General features: G+C 35.2%; 1 protein-coding gene across 1 annotated transcript in view; it reads left to right on the forward strand.

Moving 5' to 3' along the window:
* The window catches only part of LOC101900702 (putative uncharacterized protein DDB_G0286901), a 166780-nt gene that overhangs the window by 12536 nt on the left and 128613 nt on the right, over window positions 1-25631 (forward strand). Inside the window, exon 2 of the mRNA XM_059129406.1 lies at window positions 6618-9739. Coding sequence (XP_058985389.1) covers window positions 7070-9739 — 2670 coding nt within the window. The 5' untranslated portion in view covers window positions 6618-7069. The remainder of the gene's footprint in view (window positions 1-6617; window positions 9740-25631) is intronic.

Genomic DNA, 25631 nt, shown 5'->3' on the forward strand with positions numbered 1-25631 from the left:
CCCTGACCACCTTGGGGTGTAGGGAATAAAAAAATTAAAAAAAAAAAAATAATAATAATAATAAAAAAATCAAGTAAAATAATACCCTCCACCTTTGGGTAAATGAAACTTTAGAACTCATTATGACCCACTAATATCAATTCATAGACATATTCGCAGGAAAATGTGGCAAAAATCATCAAAATACCGAATATCGGGCCCGCAACATGGGGCGATACAAAAAAGTAGACCTATACATACAATGTTTCGCCAACGGAGCTAAAATCCATTGGGACCCACAAATACCAATTTGTAGACAAATCCGCGAAGAAATGTGGCAACAATCATCAAAACTCAGAATCTCGGGAGGTATCGTTATATGGGTGCTGTACCAAAACATGGACCTATACATACAATGTTTCGCTACCGATGCTAGAACCCATTATGACCTACAAATACCAATTTTCAGATAAATCCGTGGAAAAATCCTCCAAAAAGCATCAAAATTCCGAATCTCGGGTCCGCTACATGGGGCTATACAAAAAAGTGGACCTATACATAAAATGTTACGCCACACGAACTAGGGCCCATTATGACTTACAAATACCAATTTTCAGATAAATCCGTGGAAAAATCCACCAAAAATCATCAAAATTCCGAATATCTGGAGGCACCGTTATATGGGAGCTATACCAAAGCCAGGACCTATACATGCAATGTTTCGCCACACGAATTAGGACCCATTATGACTTATAAATACCCATTTTTAGACACATCCATGAAAAAATGTGGCGAAAATCATCAAACTACCGAATATCGGGAGGTACCGTTATATGGGGACTATATCAAAACGTGGACCTATACATACAATGTTTCGCCACACGAACTAGGACCCATTATGACCCACAAATACCAACTTTTAGACAAATCAGTGAAAAAATGTGGCAAAAATCATCAAAATACCGAATATCGGAAGGTACCGTTATATGGGGACTATACCGAAATGTGGACCGATATATCTCATTTTCAAAACTAACAGTCCTAGACACAATACAAATTGTTCTGCTAAATTTTGACGCTCTACGTCATATAATGTGAGCTGCATCGTGATTTCAACAGACAGACCGACCGACAGAGAGACCGACATCGTTAAATCGACTTAGATTTTATGCAGATTATGAATTTATATATATAATTTATGTGGTTCTACGATGAATATTTAGGAATGTTACAAACGGAATGACAACGTTAAGATACCCTCCTTCCAAGGTCGAGGGTATAAAAATATAGAAAATCATAATTTTACCCCATAACAGGTTTCTGTATGTTGGCAAATATGAGACATATGTTATCTGACCAATGACCTTGAACATAAAAAGTCCGGTTATAGGTTCATTTCATATGTTTCCGAAGCATGTTCCTACCAATCAATTTGTCACCATCATTTGCGCTTCTTTTGGTAGCTTCCTCCGACACGTTACAGACCAACACACATTACAACTGCTTATCAATTGTAAACTTATAGATATGTATAACTGCCGCGAGGGAGAGAGAGAGAGAGAACCAGCCTAGAACATAATTACCCACTTAGCGGCAATATTTTTTTTTTTTAAACTTGTTCGAACCAATATTAAATACCAAAATAATTATTAAAAAGAAATAATAAATAACTACGTCGAAACTGAATTCAAAACCAGAATACATTCCAAGAACAACGACAACTTCCAGAATTATACAGAACATGTTATAAACCACATTCTTTGTTGTTGCTTTTGCTATTCTGCGTCTCCACTAAGAATTGGCACACGAGCGTTTTTCCAGTGTTCAGACACGCTTCTTCATCATCATCAACATCATCATTGTTAATGTAGTCACTACAACAACGAAAGGTGTTATGTTCATTGGAATTTTGTTATTGTTGTTGTAATATATTCATTACGAAAGCATTCACATTCTGATTGAAAATTTACATGAAGATAAAGTTAAAGAGAAATAAGAGAGGGGGTGGGAAGTTTTCGCAAAAAAAAAAAGAAAAATAAAATAAAGTAGGAGGGGTCTTCTATTGTTTTTCTTATAGAAGAGCAATCGATATGCTCATAGGAGAGTAATTGGTCTTCTCATAAAAGAGCAATTGGTCTTCTCAGAGAAGACCAAGAGGTTTTCTCATAGAAGACCAAGAGGTCAAGAGAAGGAGAAAATTTTCTCATAGAAGACCAAGAGGTCAACAGAGGGAGAAGACGATAAGATTTTCTCATAGAAGGCTTGAGGTTTTCCCATAGAAGACCAGAAGGTTTTCCCATAGAAGACCGGAAGGTCTTTCCATAGAAGACCAGAATGTCTTCTCATAGAAGACCAGAATGTCTTCTCATAGAAGACCAGAATGTCTTCTCATAGAAGACCAGAATGTCTTCTCATAGAAGACCAGAATGTCTTCTCATAGAAGACCAGAATGTCTTCTCATAGAAGACCAGAAGGTCTTCTCATAGAAGACCAGAAGGTCTTCTCATAGAAGACCAGAAGGTCTCATAGAAGACCAACAGCTGAATGTCTTCTCATAGAAGACCAGAAGGTCTTCTCATAGAAGACCAACAGCTGAAGGTCTTCTCATAGAAGACCAGAAGCTGGAGGCCTTCTCATAGAAGACCAGAAGCTGGAGGGCTTCTCATAGAAGACCAACAGCTGAAGGTCTTCTCATAGAAGACCGGAAGTAAGCTGCCATTACAATATTCAAAGGGAAAACTTAAAAAAAACTATCAATCTAATTTATATCGTTCGAAAGCTAGAGTGATTTCCACAGACGGACGGACATAACTAATTCGACATAGCATTTTATGCTGATCAAGAATATATATACTAAATAAATACAAATATTATACAGTTATAGATTTTCAGAAATATTCTTTAATGGACAAGTTTCTGCACCTTCTTCGATAAATTTAAAATGGACACGTTAAAAAAAAACACGTTTCGCATTGAAAACAATAAATATTCATAAAAGATATTCAACAAATCTAATAATAATTTTGTTATTTGATTTGTGTGTAATAATCAAAAATTACCAGTTATATGCCATACCCTCTTCTTTCCTATTTCTACAGCAAAACGAGGCATTAATAATACCGGAATTAATCAACTTGTTTAGAATAGGAAAAAAAAAACATCGAATCTTCCCAAAAACCAAGAGATGTTAACCCTCACATATAAAATGCGTTTTTTTTTTAATTTAATCCTATACACTTTGCAAAACTAGAAAAAATATTGCCCTCGCTTGCTGAACTATATATTCGCTCTGATGATTCTTTGATTTAAAAATTAGATCATTCATGAGAGAAATACCACTCAGACCACAACGACCCTCTGCACATGATGTAGGGTTAAACAGAATATATTTTGAATATTTAATAGCATATCTTCTTCTTCTTTTCTAATCATAATGATTTCATTAAAATTAAAAATGAAATATCGATGAAATAACCTTTGTCATTTCTTGTTGTTGTGGCTTGTCTAAGGCAAATAACTGCTAACCTGATGAGGTTAAAAAAGACACAAAGAATTCTATAGGAAACCCATTTATCTTCATTGTATTGACATTAAAATTGACAAACGAAACAAAAAACAAACCGACAATCTACAGACAAGTTGTCAAAAAAATTGTTATTTAAATTTTTGATTGAATAGAGAATTCTGATGTTGGATGAGATAATAAACGGAAATCGGCTAAGGTTACAATGTGAATAAATGAATCTCTTATTCAGATGTATGAGATGGGAGTGTTTGTGAGAGGGAAAGTATGAAAAGAGATTTATCGAAATTAAGAATCTACAAGAAGAAGTCCAATTGCTCTTCGATGAGAAGTCCAATTGCTCTTCAATGAGAAGACCAATTGCTCTTCGATGAGAAGACCAACTGCTTTTCTATGAGAAGACCAATTGCTCTTCGATGAGAAGACCAATTGCTTAATATTCTTTAATTAACTTAACTTACTTCTCAGGCAAATTTCCGTGTCGATTGGTTTTAATTGTGTGATCAGGAAAATGTTTCTGTTTCTGGTTCATTTGAACCCTTAAATATTTTGCGATCATTTCCAAAAGCAAGAGGCCTATCAGTATCTCCAAATTTAGTCTCATCTATATGATTTGCTGGTCTACGATATTTTGCTGTATTCATCAACCAGATCAGCAACAAAAAAGCCAGAAGCTCGTCTTTTGTGTATTTTTTTTCACCAAAAAGTGCTGGTTCATTCTACCCACTGTCCTAAACTCTAATTTCATACCAGATTTCCTTTGGTTTTTATATGTGACCCTTATATCGGATGCAAAACCTGGAACATTTTTAGTTGTTGGACCATTTCAACCCCTAAATATATTTCGAATATATTTAAAAATAATAGGTCTAGTCCTTCTGAGCCTAACCCTACCCTTATGCAAATTATCGTGGAGATCGGACGATAATTGCTATATGTATTTCGGTCAGAATTAACCTGTTCGTCTATTTGTGATTTTGCCGTATTAAAAATATTCGCGGTTTAATAGAAAATTTGACTTTTATTTAACACAAATGTTATGGTCTTTTTCACCCCCCCAAATATTACCCGATGACCATCAAAATTGGAAGACATTCTAGCCCTTTGTTAACTTCCGACCATCGATTGGTCTATAATTGCGACCTGTAGAGCAACAGCAAAATCAGAAAAATTTTTGGTCCATTTCAAACCCTAAATATTATCCAAAAGCAATAGGCTTCTATTCTGGCCCAATAGTACAAAAAGTACTAAATAGTACTATATTTGGTATTGGTGAAAAGATAGATATAAAATTCTAAAATTTGATATTCATAGATGCTGCTGGTATTTGTGTTTGAAATATGGCGGTGGTTTAGAAATACATCCTATATTTGCACAAAAAGAACTAAATGGTACTAAATTTGGTATTGGATAATGGGATAGAACTGGAATCCCAAAATTTGGTTTTCGAAATATATAACATATTTGTTTTAAGAGAACTAAAAGGTACTTAATTGGTGAACGGATAAATACGAAACCGCGACTTTTTGTATATAGCGATAACTGTTGGTGTCTAGGATTGAGTTATCGAAAAATTTTGCAAATTAGTACTAAAATTATAGGAAAATTACTAAATGACACTAAATTGTGTGTTTAGTGAAGGGATAAAGTTGGAATCTCGAAATTTGATATTGAGGTCTCTGTTGGCATCTGGAATTCAAATATGGAGGTGGTTTTGGAAATAAGTGCTACAGTTGTACAAAATGTACTATGAATCATGAAATTTTATATTGCGATAACTTTTTGTGTCTGTTACTGAGTGGCATTTTTACGAAAAGTACTGAATAGTACTAAATCTGGTATTGGGTGAAGGGATAGAGCTGAAATTTCTGAAATTTGATTTTGAGGTGTCTTTTGGTATCTGAAATTGATATACAGATGTCACTGATATTTATATGTAGATGTCCGTGTTGATATCTGTGGTTTTTGGATATGTGTACTATAATTGCTCGAAACGTACTAAGTGGTACTTAATCGGGTATTGGAGGAACAATGGAGCTGAAATCCTGAAATTTTATAATTCGATAATCGTTGGTGTCTAGGACTGAGTTGTGAATCGGTTTTGCAAATTAGTGCTAAAATTATACGAAAAGTACTTAATGGTACTCAATTGGGTATTGGGTGAATGGATAGGAATGGAATCCTCAAATTTGATAAAGATGTCACTGCTGGTGTCTGTGGTTAATTTTGATGATTTAAGCGATATTAATCACCGGAATTGCAGTCTGTAAGAGCAAAATTTCCTATGCAGGTTCAGGTCTTCGTATAGCCCTCATGTATCGGTACTTATATGGGGGTTATACAGTATATTGATGAATTTAGCGATATTATTCAACGGAATTGTTTCAAATTTCCAATTTTAATTTCTTAATGGGTACTGCAGTCTATGACAGAAAATTGCCTGTGTAGGTCCAGGTCTTCGTGTAGGCCCCATATATCACCACCTCCCTATATTTTAGGAACAATTATTTGAAATATCGTATTTGAAGTTCCTAATAGGTACTACAGCCTGTGACAGAAAATTGTCTATGCATGTCCAGGTCTTCGTATATCAGTACCTCCATATATTCGGTACTTTGACGATTTTAGCTTCTTTATTCACCGGATATTTTTCAAGTATTGTAATGGCTTATGGCAAAAGTTGCTTATGCAAGTCCACGTTTTCGTATAGACCCCAATATAACGGATATATTCGGTATTTTTAAGATTTTAACAGAATTTTTAACGGATTTTATTTTTTTTTTGAAAATTGCCAAATTCATTCCAAATGGGGGAGGGTATTCAAAGTTCCGAACGGCCGAAATTTCAGCTTTTTTACTTGTTGGTATAAAAGATTATAATGTCTCCGTCAAATTTAGTGAAAATCGATTCAGATTTGCGTATGCCTCCCGTATTTTAGTTCCACCTCAAACTAAACTATATCTGCCCTAAAGCCAAATATTCATAGGTGGTATGATCTACTTGCTGTAGGGTATGATATAGTCGGCCCACTGGACTTTTGATTTTTCCTTACTGTTTTCTTTTGAAAAATATATTTTTTTGTTCTAATTTTTTTTCAATTTTCTTTTTTTTTTAGGACGTTTTTTGGAATACTCCACTCAAAAATACGGAAAACAGTTTAGTAAGCCAAACGCAAAATAGAAAAAACAACAACATCAAGCTGGTGGCACAAAATGCTGGAAAGCTGTATGGCAAACAAATGAAATGAAAACTTAGGAGAAATGTATTCATGAAGAAGTGTTGCCAAGAAGAAAAAGAAAAGAAAAAAAAAACATAAACAAAGGCAAACGAATTGAAAACTTCCGCATTGGTTTGAGTTACTGCAAAGAAGAAGACAAGGTAAAACAAACCACCAGACTAGGTATTAGAGACCCTCCCCACACATCTTACACCTATGGTCACACATGGTTGCAAGGTAAAACAATAAGCGAGCGCAAAAAAAAGGGAAGAAGGTATTGAAATTTAAAACCAAATTTGAAAAAAACCAAGACTACTTCTAAGCAAAAAAAAAAAAAAAAAAAAGAAAACATGGCTACCAAAACCATTATCAATTGCCTGGACACACAACAACAGTCTACCTCCGTCAACTCTGTTGCATCAAACCAAACAAATTCACAGCATCAAGGCATTTCCATTAAAATCGATCCAACCGCTAGTAGTAGTGGTGGTGGTCCATCAGCAACGGGAATTGTAATACCCAATTATTCGGGACCCTCCTCCGCTGCCTTGGTCTCAAATGTCATTAAAATACAACATTCTTGTCAGACCACTGGCCATGGCACGACACTAACCAACTTGAATGGCAACGAAGTGGCCAGCAACAAAACCAACAACAACAATAATACAAATAATAACAACAAATTACTAATTGATATTAACCGTAAACAAACAACCATTGGTGATTCTTATGGCAATGATGATTGGAATCCATCCGCTTGTCTTGCAACTCCAACTCCATCATCATCGTCGCTGTCATCCTCATCTTCGTCTGCTGTAATCCAAGTTAAGTGTTCAACTTCCAATCCAACCGATTTTCTTCCATTGTCCAGGGAAATGTCGACAGAAAAACCATTGGAAATTGCAATACTGGCTAACGGTAATGGAAATTTGAGAGAGAGCAAAATGGAATCTATGAGAGATGATGATGATCATGTTGTGAGAGAGAGTCACAAAGAGAGCGGCCCCAAGAGCAATAACTTCAATAATGAAAGTAATCAAACGTCTCATACGGCCACAACAACCACTAACACTACCACAACCACAACTATAACAAAAACAACAACACAACAACTAACTAGTCAACAGGTTAATGGTAACAAAGAAGAAAATAATGGCCATTGCAGCTTAAACCAGACCAACTCTAAACGGCAAACAACAAATGGCCAAGAAAATCAAGGCAATGATGAGACTAACTTCAAACCTCATAATGAAGATCATAATGAACATCATTATGAAGCTGGGGAACACAACAAAGCCGATCATGATGATCATAATAATGATGATGATGATGATTGTGGTTTGAAATTTGTTAGTGGTATTGGTAAGAGAGGAGATAGTGGCTTAGATATCATTGTTAGTCATGGTAAACGTTGGCCGGCCAAAGAAAACTCCAACAGTCTTTTAACGCAAGCGGATACGGCTACAACTCCCCAGCTCCAATCGAGGCAAGCCACGACATCAGTGATTATTGGTGAAAATTTCTATTGGAAAAAAGAAAATAGTCAAGAGTGCGGTGAAAATACGGGCAAAACGCCTCCAACTGCCAGTGCAGCAGCTCATGTTGTGAAAATCCAAATAAATCCCCAAAATAATAATAATAAACCCATAACCCCAGCTCCCAATTCGGCAGTGGAAAAACAAATTTCCGTTGTGAAAATTGAAAACGAAGAATTGTTGGAAAACCATAACAACGAAAACACAAAAGAAAATCCAAAAGAAAGTGAAGTGAATTCAAGTGAAGAAAAAAACAAAGCAGACCAAGAAAATCAAAAAGAAAAATCCGAAGAAAACGAAAAATCTCGCAAAAGTGAATTACATTTGAATTTGGAAAAAATGGTGCAAAAATCTCAAAACAATGTCTCGGTAACGGTAAGCAGTGCAGGCGGTGGAGGTTCTAATACGAATATTACAACCCCATCGCTGGCGCCCAATTCGTCCGCTGGCCACAATTCCGAATTGAATGTTACAAATCCCAGTTATCTTTACTACTCGACCATGTCCAGTGGACAATTTTCACCCTGCGATACCCTGGACAGTGGCACCGGCAGTGACTTGGAATCCCAAAATCACACGCCACACACTCCCACAGCCCATCTACTGCTGCCGCCCAGCAAAAAACCCTCGGCCAACGGGCTTGAAATGCATTTGAAAACCACCAAGGTAAGGGTATCCTCTTCACAACATGGCAGCAACAAGGATCCACGTAATTGCAACTCATCCTCCTACACCGATTCGGAGGAGAGTGAAGCCTCTTCGCTCAGCTGCGATTCCCTGCATTCCAGTGAATTTATGCGCCAATCCTCTCAATCACCCATACAAAATAAAATCCCATCACCATCGCGAAAGATCCTGGGCTCCTTTCTACCCGATTCCCTGCTGAGGGATATTAAAAATCTCAAACTCAACAACACCGAATATGAGGCCGAGAATGAAAATGAAGAAGACGAAGATCACATTGAACAGCGTATCAAGGCCCACAAACAGCGCCAGAGTGAATCGTATGAACCCATTAGCTCCCAGGATTATATGATGGCCCAAAATGACTTTGTTCAAGCACGCAACACGGAAAATTCCACCTCGACGAACGTTGCCAAACGTGCCTCACTACCCTCCAAAACATTTGTACTCAATCAGGAGGATGGCACCTTCATTGACATTAAAATGAACTCCATGCCACGTAAATATGAAGCCGATAAATACTATAATTTCCATGTCAATGAACATGAAAATTTCCGCAGTTTTGGCAACAACAACACCAACAATGGTGGCAATGGATTTTCCGAGTCAGGCAGTGAATCACTTGCAGAATACGATGGCCGCAACAGCTTGAATGATGATGTGTTTGCCGGCTACAAGGATCTACGTTGTGGTTCGGCCACATCAACAATACGCTCCAACAAGGGCACAGTACGTGGCGTCAAGAATCGTGTGCGCAATGGAATAGCCACGTTCTTGCAGTTGCAGCAACCAAATATGAAGGTGAGTTGGAAAATACTATTTCAAATTTTCTCTATGAAAAAAAAAAAAACAGGAAAATTATATTTTCAATTTTTTGTTGAAAAAAAGAAAAATTATTTTTTCAATTTTTTTATTGAAATAAAAAAATCGAGAAAAAAAATAAATTTGGAATTTTTTCCATAAGAAAACAAGTAAGCAAAGGCTACAGTCGAGCGGGGCCGACCGTTGAATACCCTACAACACTATAATAAGTGATACAGTTTATATAGCCGAGATACTCGAATGAATTCCACAAGATATTGTGACAAATAATAAAAGAAACCCATCAGGTTTCGTTCTCTAATTTTCGAATAATAGCAACTTAAGCTAATTTGCTCATTTCCAATTTATTGGTAGATGTTGCACGTAAATGGTCTTCCTAGATCTCGAACCAATATTTCCCAAAGACCAATAATCTCTCAGAAGTGGCAAAAGATTAACATTTATTATTGGTTTTTGACTGAAACGCATCTATATGAGATACAGACATTTGACTATATTCTTCAACGAAATCAGCGTTAACGAAATAGTCAAAAGTCACTGGAATGGACATTTTCGTATTTTGTCTACAAAAGTTGGCAAACTATTTCACACATTGAATATTTTTGGGATGTCCATCCAAAACTGCTTGGCTTTTGCAACCCCCATTCAAATGTGCGTGAGGATCGGGCGATAATTACGACCTGCTGACAATTTTGTAGTTTTTTGGTCCATTTCAACCCCAAAATATATGGCGATCATCTCCAAAAAGAGTAGGCTTCTATTCTGACCCTCATCTTATACCCATGCAAAATTTCGTAAGGATCGGGCCATAAATGCGATCTGTATATGATATCCTGATATCCTAACTACTTAGTTTTGTTAGCTGTAGAAATATTACCAAATGTTTAATTCAAAATGAAAATATGCCAAAAATATGACAAAATTGAAAAAATATGAGAAAATTTTAGAAAATCAATATTTTCATCTTTAGAGAGATATTTTTATGCGATTTTTTTAGACGTTTTTTCTTTCCTGCCAAGAGGCCATTCTGAATAAATGAGAACTGTCGAAATCAGTTCAGCCGTTCTCGACATATAAGAGATCTTTCAAGCATATCTTCTTTGATAGACATATATATCGCACATATTTTGCTATATATCCGATTTGTTGGATGTTAAGATCAATGTAAAGGTCAGAAGTAACCTTATCATGGCTTCATGATTTCGCCGGGAATGAAATTAATGAAAAATGTTGAATTTTTTCAACACAAAATATATGGTCTATTTTACCCGCTAAATATTATCCGATGACCACCCTAATTGGTAGGCTTCTTCCCCGCCCTAAACTCTAGCTACATGCGAAATTCCGATTGGTCTATAATTGCGACCTGTATAGCTACTGCAAAACCCGATATTTTTCAGTATTTGGTCCATTTCGACCCCTAAGTATTATGCGATCATCTCCAAAAGAAATAGGGTTCTATTCTGACCCTAGCCCCACCTCCATTTTAAATTTCGTGAAGATCGGACCATAATTGCGACCTGTAGAGTGATTACAAATTAACATGGACAGACGGACAGACGGACGGACGGACATACATAGCTAGATCGACTCAGCTCGGCGAGCTAGGAAGATCCATATATACTTTCCTATGTGGGAAACCAATATTTCGAGGTGTTACATAAATTCTGGCCCAATCAAACTTATAATACCCCCAACACATAGTGTTGTAGGGTATAAAAATTGAGGAAAATTCTATTTCAATGTTTTCTATGAAAAAAATCGAGGAAAATTCCAATTTTAATTTGTTTTTCCATAAGAAAAATCAGGAAAAATTGCAATTTAATTTTTTAATTAAGGAAAATTACATTTCGGGAAGTTGTGGGCGATAAATTCCGTGAATATGGATCAGATCTCTAGCTGAGAGAAATATTTAGATATACCAAATCTGAAAAGAATCGATTTTTTGTATTCCAAGTTATAAGATATAGATATATAGAGATAGGGAGAAGTACCAGAAGGGGTGGACCGATACCTGTCATCTTCACACCAGATCTTGCGTTAGTAAGAATATTGGAATGTGTAAAATTTAAAGAGAATCGGGTGCTTATTTCGCACTTTATGAGAGTTATTATTATTCAAAATTTTTGCTTGTTGGGGGTACCAGAATTAGCGGTCCGATATATTCAATCTCCACATAAGATCCTGCGTTGATGGAAATATTGCCGGGTGACGAGTTTAAAACAAATCGGATGCTTTTTTCACGTTTTATGAGCTTCATGGTTATTCAACATTTTGACCCTTTGTGGGGGAGGTACCAGAATTAGTGGTCCGTTATATCGGTTCTTTTTACCAGATATTGTGTTAGTGGAAATATAAAGATTTGCCAAATTTGAAGACCATTGGACTCATATTTCACATATTATAACAGTTATTATAATTCCAAATTTGGACCCTTTGTGGGGGATTTTTTTCTTTGAAAAAAATTGCGGAAAATTCTATTTTCAATTTTTTTATGAAAAAAATCGTGAAAAATCCTGTTTTTCAATTTTTTTATGTGGAAAAAAATGACGGAAAATTATATTCTTAATTTTTTTATGGAAAAAAAAGGCGGACAATTTTATTTCTGGTTGGGTTTTTTTTCAGAAAAAATTGACGAATACCCTCCACCGTATGGAACGAATTCGCAATTTTCAAAAATATTAAAATCCGTTTTGACCCCTTGTGGGGGAGGTACCAGAAGTAGTGGTGCGTTATATCGGTTCTTTATACCAGATATTGTGTTAGTGGAAATATTAAGATTTGCGAAATTTGAAGATCAGCGGACTCTTATTTCACATTTTATAACAGTTATAATTGTTCTAAATTTTGACCCTTTGTGGGGGAGGTACCAGAAGAAGTGAAGAAATATATTGCACCTTCAGACCAGATCTTGTGTTAGAAAATATATTCAGATTTGTGAAATTTAAAGGGAAAATGGATGGTTATTTTGTGTTTCATAAGAGCTTATTCTATTTCATTCCAAACTTTGACCCTTTGTGGGCGAGGTACCATAAGGAGTTGACCGACCTATCTCATCTACATACCAGACCTAGAGTTGTTAAAAATATAGGGCTATGCGAAATTTTAAGACAATTGGACCATTATTTCACATTTTATAAGGGTTGAGATTATTCAAAATGCTGACCCCTTGGAAAGGAGGTACTTGAGGGAATCGGTCTATATTGTACATTTTGGTACCTAACTTAGCATAGATACAAATATTAGGATTTGCAAAGTTTGAATAAAATCGGATGATCCTTTCTTGTTTTATGAGGTAAATTATTTTCTGTAAAAATGTTGATCTTTTGTGGGGGAGGTGGATCGATATGCCCATCTCCGAACTCGATCTAAGTTTTATAATAATATTAAGATGTACCAAATTTGGATCAAATGGGAAACTCCCTTCGAGAGTAATCGTGCGCATCAGCTAGTCAGACGGACGGACATCGCTAGATCGACTCCATATGTCCTAAAACGGATTTGGTCTAAAGAGACCTAGGCTCTAAAATCGTCGATGATACACGTTTTGGCCGTATCAAATGATATATACCCTCTCTAGCCATATGGCTGAGGGTAAAAGACATCGAGGAAAATCCCATTGTCGATCGAGGAAAATGTGTATAGATTTTTTTTATAGTAAACATTTGTTCGGTGGACCTTTTTATGCCCTCCACCATACTATGGAGGGTATATTAATTTTGTCATTCCGTTTGTAACTCCTCGAAATACTCATGTCAGACCCAACAATTAAAAATTAAAAAAATCAGGGAAATCCTTTTTTCCATTTTTTTCTATGGAAAAAAAAAAATGCGGTAAATTTTAATTATTTTTTTTTCTTGAAAAAAAAAATTGCGGAAAATTCTATTTTCAATTTTTTTATGGAAAAAAATGGCGGAAATACTGTTTTCAATTTTTTTTATGTGGAAAAAAATTACGGAAAATTATATCAAAGACCTAAAATGGTAAAGACTAGACAAAATGCATTCTAAGCAAATGGTTTGTGTCTATACTATCTAGATAACAGTTCATGACAGGACCATGTTAATATAAAAAAACACATTTATAGAAAAAAATAGCAAACAAACGTTTGAAAAAACCAAAAATTGGGTCTCAAAATTCTATTCCATAGACTTTCCAAATTAATTGCATATTGCCTAAGCGGTTTAAATCGCATAACATTGCTAACTATTTGGATTTTTTTCCAGAAAAAATTGACGAATACCCTCCACCATTTGGAACGAATTCAGCAATTTTCCAAAAAATTCTGTTAAAATCTTAAAAATACCGAATGTAGCCCTTATATTAGGGTATATACGGCGACGTGGGCCTGCATAGGCAACTTTTGTCATAAACCATTACAATACTCAAATGTGAAACTTGAAAAAAAATTGGGTGAATAATGTAGCTCAAATAATGAGAATACCGAATATAGGGAGGTACCATTATATGGGGGCTATACCAAAACGTGGGCCAGCACAGACAATTTGCTGTCTTAGGCTGTAGTATCCATTACGAACTTCAAATACCAAATTTGAAACAAATCCGGTGAATAATGTCGCATTAAATCACCAAATGATGCCGATCAAGAATATATATACTTTGTGGGGTATAAGTTGTGTATTTCAAGGTGTTACAAACGGAATGACAAACTTGATATACCCTCCATACTATGGTGGAGGGTTCAAAAATCGCAGACACTCCGATTCTAATTTTTTTCTAAGGAAAAAAATCCGATATTTTTTATATTTTTTCAATTTTTTTCTATAAAAAAGTTAGTAAATTTCTTTTTTTTTTCAATTTTTTCTATAGAAAATAATCGGGAAAATGTTTAAATTTTTACTATAGAAAAAAGTCGAAAATTCTCGTTGGAAAAAAAATTCCGGAAAATTCTATTTCCATAGAAAAAAATCACAGACACTCCGATTCTAATTTGTTTTCTATGGAAAAAATCGAAAAAAAATTCTATTCAAATAAGTATCTACAGAGAAAATCGGAAGAACTCCGATCTGAATATTTTCCTCATAAAAAGATCGGAGAAATACGGCTTTCAATTTTTTCCATAAAGAAAAAATCAAAGCAAATATATTTTAATTTTTGTCCCTTTGAAAAAACATGTTTCAAATTTTTCCTACGGGAAAAATGAAAGGGTATGGGTTCATTTTTTTAAGAAAAAAAAAAAAAAAAAATTAAAACCGAGTGCACTCAACATCGCAACTGAATTTATTGTTTTGACCTCAATGACCCGGTTTGTGGTGATTGTTATAATAATGAGGTAGCAATGCTCTATTCACAAGAAGCTATTAAAACTGAATATTTCAAAGTCAAAGCTAACATTAATCAATGCGAACAAAGTATGAACAAGACATGAGGTTTCGAAAAAAATAATTGTTCATGGTTATAAATATCTTGTGATGTTTTGTTGTACTTTTAGCAACCAAGCAACTGACTATAACATATCAAAATTATTTTCTTGTTTGAGAATCGTTTTTTTTTTGCAAATTACTTTTAAAGTCTTCTATAGGATTACAAGGTAGACCAGAGACTATTTTTTCCAAATTGTATATTTCCCAAATGTTATAATTTTTTGAAAAATTAACCTTAAGAAAATTACACTTCATTTGAACATCCCTCACTGCTGAGTCCATGCAAAAATAAAAAAGGGTTTGAAACAAACCCAGCTCTTTAAACTAGTTGCGGAAATAAATGAAACAGACTTCAGCTTACCAAAAACATACACCCTGTTGTTGATCGTCAGTTTTTTTCCTTTTCTGTTTGTCTGACTTTCCAATGACTCAACAAAACACAAACCCAGTACTATTGCCTCTGGGTTTCCAGCTATGTTTGTAATCGATGCTTTCAATAGGCTAAATTGGAATCTAGAGCGATTGCAATCAACATTTAACACATGTCGGTAATTTGCTTAATCCAATCCTCCACCTTGGAAACTTTGTCATTCCGTTTGTAACATCCTTAAATATTCGTCGTAGACCCCATAAAGTAAATATATTCATATTCAGCATAAAATTCTTAGTCGATTTAACGATGTCCGTCTGTCTGTTGAAATCACGATACAGAACACATTATTTGACGTAGAGCGCCACAATTAGCAGAGCAATTTGCATTATGTCTAGGATGGTTGGTATTGAAAATGAGATATATCGGTCCACGTTCTGGTATAGTCCCCATATAATGGTACCTCCCGATATTCGGTATTTTGATGATTTATGCCACATTTTTTCTCGGATTTGTCTGAAAATTGGTATTTGTAGGTCATAATGGATCCCTGAGCGTGTGGCAAAACATTGCATTATAGGTCCACGTTGTGGTGTAGCCCCCATTTAACGGTACCTCCTGATATTCGGTAATTTGATGATTTTTGCCCTATTTTTTCACGGATTTATCTGAAATTTGGTATTTGTTGGTCATAATGGGTTCCAGCTCCGGTGGCGAAACATTGCATGCATGGGTCCATGATTTGATATAGCCTCCATATAACGGTACCTCCCGATATTCGGCATTTTAATGGTTTTTGCCACATTTCTTCTAATGTTACTTTACCCTAAGGTGGAGGGTATTAAAAGTTTGGCCGGCCGAACATAATGTTTTTTTACTTGTTATTGTTTCAATTGAAGTTGAAAACAACAACAAATGCTAGAGTCGGGAGAGACAGACCCTACAATATCTTGATATAGTCTCCATTTTCTGTAGATGTGATGCCCTTGGACTAAAATGGACGAAATTATCATGCTATTAAGATACATAATTAGACTACTAAAGAAATCATTCAAATTCATTAATTTGTTCTCTGATTATCAATTTATGGGGTTTATAAGTAATGTGTTCATTTCCAATCAAAAACAAGTAATCAAAGGCTATAGTCGTACGGGGCCGACCATGTTATACCATAAAACACTATAATATGTTAGAAGCCCCTTTATGTCCAAATCCATTTTGGAAGATTTTGCTTTTGAAATTTTGTTACGGAGCACTGCCCAGATTACCCTTAGCATTTTGACCAGGGAAATTTGTGCAATATTTACGCACTCCGTCGTACTGTTAGTTGTTGTGGTCCATTTTACAGTTAAATATAATCCAATGGTCATCCAAAATGCTAGAATTCTTCCCTGTCCTTAACTCTCATCTCAGGCGTGTCGATTGGCTTCAATAGTTTGATCAGGAAATTTTTTCTGTTTTTAGTTCATTTTAACCGATAAAGAGGCCCCTCTGCATCTCCAAATTTAGACTCATCTATATGATTTTCTTGTCTACGATATTTGGCTATATTTGTCAACGAAATCAGCATAAAAAGGCAGAAGTTCACCTTTTTGTGTATTTTGGATATCAATTCTAAGTTATTTTCAGCGTTCCGGTGGAATGGAAATGTTGATATTTTTATTATTTTTTTCACACAAAAGTAGTGGTCCTAAACTCTAACTTCATGCGAGATTTCGTGTCCTTTGGTATTTATTTGTGACCTCTATTTATTTTAATTTATTTTTTGGTCCATTTAAACCCTTAAATATATTGCGGACATCTTTGAAAACAATAGGCCGATATGCCTTCTGAGCCTAACCCTACCCTTGTGAAAATTTTCGTGAGGATCGCACGATAATTGCAATCTGTATATAATAACCCCAACCTGTGTTGAAAGGTGAAAAAATATTACAAAATGTATACCAAAATATTATAAGTCGAACTGAAATAATCGCATGCGTTAAAAAATATGAAAAAAAAATAAAAAAATTTCACAAAATACCACAAAATCTATATTAACATCATTATTGGCATCTTTGTATGGGATTTTTTAGATTTTATTATTTTATGCCAAGAGGGCATTCTGAATTGACAAAATTTGTCAAAATCGGTCCCGCCATTCTTGAGATATAGGCATTCTAGCTAATATCCTCTTCCTTTGTATATATACATTCTATATATTTCTCTATATATATCCGATATATTTGATATATATACTATCGGCATCTACGTAACGGTTAGAATTGACCTGTGCGTCTATTTGTGATTTCGCCGAGGTTAAAAATATTAGCGGTTTAATGGAAAATTTGGCTTTTATTTAACACAAATGTTATGATATTTTTCATCCACTAAATATTACCCGATGACCATCAAAATTGAAAGGCTTCTGCCCAGGCTTAAGCTCTAGCCCCATGCTAACTTACGTATCGATTGGTCTATAATTGTGACCTGTAGAGCCACTGCAAAATCAGGAAATTTAGTCCATTTCAACCCCTAAATATTATGCGTTCATCTCCAGAAATAATAGGCTTCTATTCTGACCATAACCACACCTCCATGCTAAATTTTGTGAGGATCGGGTCATAATTGTGACCCGTAGTTTAATTGCAAATTAACATGAACAGACGGACGGACGGGCATACATAGCTAGATCGACTCATCTCAGCGATAAAGGGAGATCCATATATACTTACTTAGATCCATATATACTATAATCAATATTTCGAGGTGTTACATAATTTTTGGCCGAATCAAACTTATAATACCCCAAACACATAGTATTGTAGGTATAAAAATAAAATAATTGAATATTGTGAGAGTGGTGAAATCCGAAGGATATAGAAATAGCCATATCGACAGGGATATACCCAAAATGGGATCCTGGGAGCCCTCTCCGAAATGCCTACTTTTTATTTGCGTATTTATCATGGATTACTTTTTAGTTGGGATCATCCCGAAATTCTTTCGAAATGAATTTCTGTATGTGTTATTATGGGATTCGGATTGTTGTCTTCTATGGCATTGTTTGGACTCTGGAATTTCGATGTTGTATGTTTGATATAACCAAATCAGATACGCTTCTCGATTTCGGTGACAATCTTGATGATTTTTATCATTACGCACATGGCTACAGAGATTACTTATCATGGACCTCATCAAAATAACGGTTTTAGACTCTAGATATCTTTGGACGAAATTAGCTTAAGGACATTTGGAGTCGGTCGGTAGCCATGTTGGTCTTTCCACTCTTCTGCCTGGAAGTATCCAACTTGGTACATCGTAATATTTTTATCAAATTAGATTGGTCAGTTTTGATTGACTCCTTCTATACCTTCTTTACAAAAGTTTAAAAATGTGTGAAAAAAGTAAAGAAGCTGCTGCTGAATACCCTCCACCATTTAGAACGAATTGGGCAATTAAAAAAAAAAAAAAAAAAAAAACAAAAAAAAAATCCGTTAAAAATTTTTTTAAAATCTTAAAAATACCGAATATAGCTGTTATATTAGGGTATATACGACGACGTGGACCTGCAGATACAACTTTTGTCATAAACCATTACAACATTCAAATGCGAATCTTGAAAAAAATTAGGAGACCAACGTAGTTAAAATCATCAAAAAAAAAACCGAATATACGGAGCGACCATGGGGGCTATACCAAAACGTGGACCTGCACAGACAATTTTCTGTCATAGGCTGTAGTATCAATTACGACCTCCAATTACCAATTTAGAAAAAAATGCCGGTAAATAATGTCGCTAAAATCATCAAAATACCGAATATCGGGAGGTGCGGTTATATGGAGGCCATACGAAGGCGTGGACCTGCACACACAATTTTCTGTCGTAGGCTGTAGTATCCATAACGAACTTCGAACATCAAATTTGAAACAATTCCGATAAATAATGTCGCTAAAATCATAAAAATACCGAAAATCGGGAGGTACCATTATGTGGGGGCTATACGAAGACGTGTACCTGCACGAACAATTTTCTGTCATACCCTGCAGTATCCATTACGAACTCCAAATACCAAATTTGAAAGAATTCTGATGAATATTGTCGCTAAAATTATCAATATACCGAATATCGGGAGGTACCGTTATATGGGGGCTATATCAAAACGTGGATCTACATGACCCATTTTCAATACCAAAAGTCCTGTAGACATAATATGCATTTGAGTAAAATATTTTCAATCTGCTTTAATTCGTTCGAAAGCTAGAGTGATTTCCACAGACGGATAGACGGGCGGACATCGCTAAGTCGACCTAGAATTTTATGCTGATGAAAATGTATATTTCGAAGTGTTACAAACGGAATGACAAACTTAATACACCCTTCATACTATGGTGGAGGGTATAACAACAACGGTATGACAAAAACTAAAAGTGTGGTCGGCGAGAACAGAATCTGCTCTTTTTCGAGCGAATTTTGCTCCCACTCTAAATCGAGAAAAGTATGCTCGTCAATATTGGAGGGGAAACGAAAAATTGAGTTTTGCTGGTTTTGTTTTTTTCTACTCCCATGAGTGCTCTCGTTGAACTTCGAGCGAGTTTTACGTTTTACTCGTATTCGAGCGAGTTTTCGGAGGTCTGGTTTTAAACAGGATGGACTTATTTTGTGAAAATAGTGGGTTATTTCTAAAAAATACAAAACATGTGTTTTTAATTTTTTGGCTTTTTGCATACCTGCATAGTTAAGTATATGGTATGGTTAAGTATATGGGCTATGTCGGTATAGCCCCCATATAACGGTACCTTCCCATATTCGGTATATTTATGATTTCAGGGACATTATTTACCGAAATTATTTCAAATTTCTTATTTGAAGTTCGTAATGGACAAACACATTGTTGTATGCAGGTCCACGTCTTCGTAAAGCCCCCATATTACGGTAGCTCCCGATATTCGGTATTTTGATGATTTCAGCAACATTATTCACCGGATTCGTTTTAAATTTCGTATTTGGAGATCTTAATGGTTACTACAACCTATGGAAAAAAATCATATGCAGATCCAAGTCTTCGTATAGCTCCTATATAACGGTACCTCTCTATGCTTGGTATTTTTATGATTTGTGCGACATTATTCACTGGAATTTTTTCAAATTTGATATTTGAAGTTCGTAATGGATACTACAGTCTATGACAAAAATTTTTTATGCAGATCCACGTCTTCGTCTAGCCCCCATATAATGGTAGCCCCCGATATTCGGTATTTTGATGATTCAACGATTTTTTTAAGTTTCGCATTTGAATACTGTTATAATAATATAACAGCTACATTCGGTATTTTTAAGAGAAATTTTAACGGATTTTGTTTGTTTTGCAAAATTCTTTGCAAATGGTGTAGGGTATTCAAAGTTCGACCCGACCGAACTTACAGCTTTTTACTTGTTTTTAGTTTAAATGTCATAATCTGCTGGATTTTCCTTGTAACTATTTTGTATGTTGCCCAATGTAAATAATGTTTATAGCGTCCTTAAAATTGGCCCCTTAAGCCCATCAATTCTCACCTGATTCAATTTGAAGGTAGCCAGTCACTTCGTTACAGTGATATTTTTAAATTCGATTCAAGCATATTTGAGTTCCTAGCTCAAAAAATAACTGTTTCCGTTTGTTGTCCAAAAAAAAAAATTTACTTCAGTTAAAAAAATATTCAAAAATACCAGCTAAGGAAACTTGGTTTTTGCAGAACACATATTTTTTTTAATAATTTACCAACTCAACTGCAGTTAAGATTTTTTTTTTGGCAAATAAAAAATTTAGAATTTATTTTTTGGCAATCTGAAACAAGTATTTCCAGTTGAGAATTTCTCGGATACTACCCCCATTCACAATACCATTAAAACAGTTTCAAATAAGTCCAAAATATTTCAACTCTATGAGACAAGAAGAAGATTCATATTGAACTTTCATTTCGAAACCCATACATTGAAACAAAAAAATACACCAACAAAAAACCAGTTGTGTGCATTACCAAAATTTAAAGAAGAAGAAGAAAAAGATTCCATTAAACTTGTCTTAAAAAAATTATCACACATTGTTGTTGTCGTTTTTTTTAACGATTTTATAACCTACGCTGTGATCAATGTTGGTTGGCGTGGTGTGGTCGACGAGCTGGTGGTGGTATTGAATGAAAGTGAAATTTCGAAGAGAAAAAAAACAGCTGATATGTTTTTAAGATGTGACTTGAAGAAATGCTTAATTAAATGCAAATCACATATTTTTTTTCGGAGGGGGAAAGAAAAGAAGTAAAACAAGCTTAAGTTTTTAAAACACAAAATAAAAAAAACCGAAAACTAAATAATACGTCATAATTTGCTGACCCCCCACCACAACCGAATTCCCACAACCAAAAACCATAAACAATGAAGAAAGGTCTACTAACACGCCCAAAATCCACTGAAATCGAGACAGGCCACTTGCACGACAGCCATGACATAAAAGCCCTGCCTCTTTACCATATTTTGGGTTCATCTTGAAACAATATTCAAAAAGAAACGAACACTCAACAAGTGTTGGAGTTTGCCATGAAATTCGAAAAAAAAAAAACACAACGAAATACCAAAACTATTATCGATGGTACGTGTTTTGGAATACATTCCCAAAAAAATGGGGTGGGGTAGGGGTAGAGTGTCTGTCTTCTGATATTTTTAAGTAGCTTGGTGGCTCTGCTGCACACGCTCGATGAGAATTGAAAATGAAAGTGGTCTAGTCAAATTCCTCCATATGGAATTTTGAAAGAAACCAATTTTTTTCCGATGCATACTGAACAGCTGACCAGGTTTCGTTGTTGTTGTTGCATATTTATCGTAATGAATAAAAGTTTCACGCAATTTCCATTTAAGAAAATAATAAAAAAAAACTCTTATTTTAATTTTATGACTTGAACAAGTAAAAATTTCAATTCAAATTTTATGCTCAACTATTTTGCATTTTTCAGTTCCTGAAGAGTGTTTGGGAATTTTTGTTTGATTCCAATTTTTCAACTTTATTTTATATTTTTGCCAAGTTTCGTTTATTTTTTTGTAATTATTTTTCTTGGTGAATGTTTTGCCATTAAAACCACCAGCCAATGCGGAATCATTTTTTCTTTGCCAAAAACCTAACGCTTCATTGACTGCCAACTCTAGGTGGTAGGTAATGGCTGAGCTTAATTGTCTATTTGGCATTGTTTTCATGAATTTGACCATTTTGAAGGGCCATGGCCAATGCCATGTGTTTAGAAATCGATTATTAGGACTTTTAATTAAAAAAGGGGGATTGAAAAGAAAATAGTTGAGAATTTGAGGTGTTTTTCTCCAGGGCAGGAAAATCAAAAACTTGGAACCTCCAGAGGCAAATAACCTAGTAGCATGAAAATAATAGATTATTGCTTAAACAAGTAAAAATTCGGCAGAGCCGAACTTGTACCTAAAATTATCAAAATGCCGAATATTGGCAGGTGTCGTTATATGGGGCCTATACGAGATCGTTGATTGGACAGTAAGTTTGATTTATGAAGTGGTTTCTGCAATGTACTAGGTGTGCGATCTGTAGTGGGTGAACGGATGAAAATATTATGTACTGTAATTGTCCGAAAAGTAATAATTGGGCTAAATTTGGTATTGGGTGAAGGGATAGGGCTGGAATCACCAATTTTGATACTGAGGTCTATGTTGGTATCTGGAATTGAGATATGGATATGGTTTTGGAATTGTGTACTATATTTGCACAAAAAGTTCTAAATAGCACAACATTCGGTATTGGGTGAGGGAATAGAGCTGGAATCCCGAACTTTGATACTGTAGCCTCTGTTGGTATCTGATTCTGAAAATGTGTACTGTAATTATAGTACTTTTGAACTAAGTGGTACTAAATTCTGTATTGAGTGAAGAAATGGAGCTGTAATACTGATATTTTATATTAAGGTATCTGTTGGTATCTGGAATTGATATGTCACCTTCAAACGGCCAATGAAACCGTCACACGCTGCCCGAATGTTGCTCTGCGGTATTTTGGCTCATTCCCGGCGAAGCGCTTGCTTGAGGTGACCGACACTTTGGTATTTTTAGTGCCCACCTTGCTTTCCAAAATACTCCAGACACAATAGTCCAGCACGCGTGCTGAGTCCTGTTGGAATGTCCTAGGTCTGTGGCCAAAATGTTTGCGTGCACAAGGCTTTAATACATCCTCCAGAATATTTTCGCCATAATATTCGTCATTTATTCTGATGCTACGGTCGGCTGTTATGGCGGCCCACACCATCCATGGCCAGCGCTTGCGTTCTGGTGGCCAACAGAAGTTGCACATTTTTCTTTCACAACGAATGGTTTGTCATCGGAGAAAACCAAATTCGGCAGTTCGCCACTTTCGGCCAAGTGAAGCAACTCTTTATCTCTTTTGAGTCTGTTTATACCCTACACCACATATTGTTAAGGGTATTATGTCTTTGTGCATTTGTTTGTAACATTGAGAAGGAACCGAGATAAACCCATAGTTACTTTTGAGGATCTCCATAGAATAACTTTCTGAGTTGATTTATGCATGTCAGTCCGTTTGTCCGTCCGTCTGTCCATGTATTTGTGTGAACAAAATGCAGGTCGCATTTATTATCTAATTGAGATGAAATTTTCCAAACAACATATATTTGGACCAAGGACGAACCCTATTGAAATTGGAGATAATCGATAAAAATTTAGATATAGCTCCCTTCGTCCGATTTGCCTTTTATTGTGCACCAAACGTGTAATATCAGTCCGAATCGTATAAAAATACAACAAATACAACCAAATTAGGCCTGTAAATAAGTATGCCAAATTCGATCGAAATCGGTTTAGATATAGCTATAGCTCCCATATATATTGTTCATCCGATTTGTTATTTTTGTCCTCCGCAGCCGTAATATGCACTCCGTAACAACAATATTTGGGAAAATATATCAAAAGCAGCTCAGAAATAACTTTGCTAAATTTTATCCAGATCGGTTCAGATTTGGATATAGCTCCCATATATAACTTCGTCCGATTTACCTTTTATTGTGCATCAAACGTCTAATCTTTGCCCAAATGGGATGGAATTTGGCGCATACGACCGAATTGAGTCTAGAAGGTAGTATGCCAAATTTGGTGAAGATCGGTTCAGATATAGCTATAGCTCCCATATATATTGATCATCCGATTTGTCATATTTGTTACCCATAGCCGTAATATGCACTCCGTAACAACGATATTCAGGGAAATATATCAAATACAGCTCAGAAACATCTTTGCCAAATTTTATCGAGATCGGTTCAGATTTGGATATTGCTCCCATATATATTTTTATCTGATTTCAAATTAATTTTGCACCAAATGGGCAATACAAGTCCGAATTTAAAATATATGCGGAACTCTACTAAATTAGCAAAGTGGTGTATGGTATCATAAAGTCGGCCCCGCCCGACTTCAAGACTTTCTTTACTGGTTTTTAAGTAAGTTTTGGACGTTTTTGAAGTAGAATTTTATGGCGAACAATTTTGTAGAATATTTCGATCTGATAACATTACATGTTATGGAGTTTTTAAACATTTTTGAATAATAGAATATAGAAGAGAAGATATTATTTAGCTAAAATACATCAATTCCATGAAACCTTAAACCGAATATAATCAAAATTGCCATAAATTACCTAATTTGGTTTCTTGCCGATAAATACTCTCAAAACGTCGATAGGGAGTCTTATATATCTTTAGCTCTACATTCATAATATTTTCAACTATATCTGTAATTTTGGAAAAATTTGAATTTTTTCACAAGGCACCCTTTTCACTTTTCCATTTCAAATCACCTCTTAAAATTTGATGATTTCTGATGGACTGGATCTCTCAATGCCATTTTACTCAATTGCATATATCCCTGCATTTATATCTCGTATATATCCACAATTTCTAGAAAAGCAAGTTGATATGGCAACATACATTTCTTTCAAACACTCAAACACAACAAAGTTGCATCAAACACTCATAAATGAATTAGCATTTGCGAAATTAATTACCGCGATACTGTCTCACTTTCGGCCATTCACTTCATTTGACATTTCCCTGTGGGAATATAAATCATCATTACCAACATCAA

This window comes from Musca domestica, unplaced genomic scaffold (genome assembly GCF_030504385.1).
Source record: "Musca domestica strain aabys unplaced genomic scaffold, Musca_domestica.polishedcontigs.V.1.1 60, whole genome shotgun sequence".
In the NCBI taxonomy this organism is placed as follows: Eukaryota; Metazoa; Arthropoda; class Insecta; order Diptera; family Muscidae; genus Musca; species Musca domestica.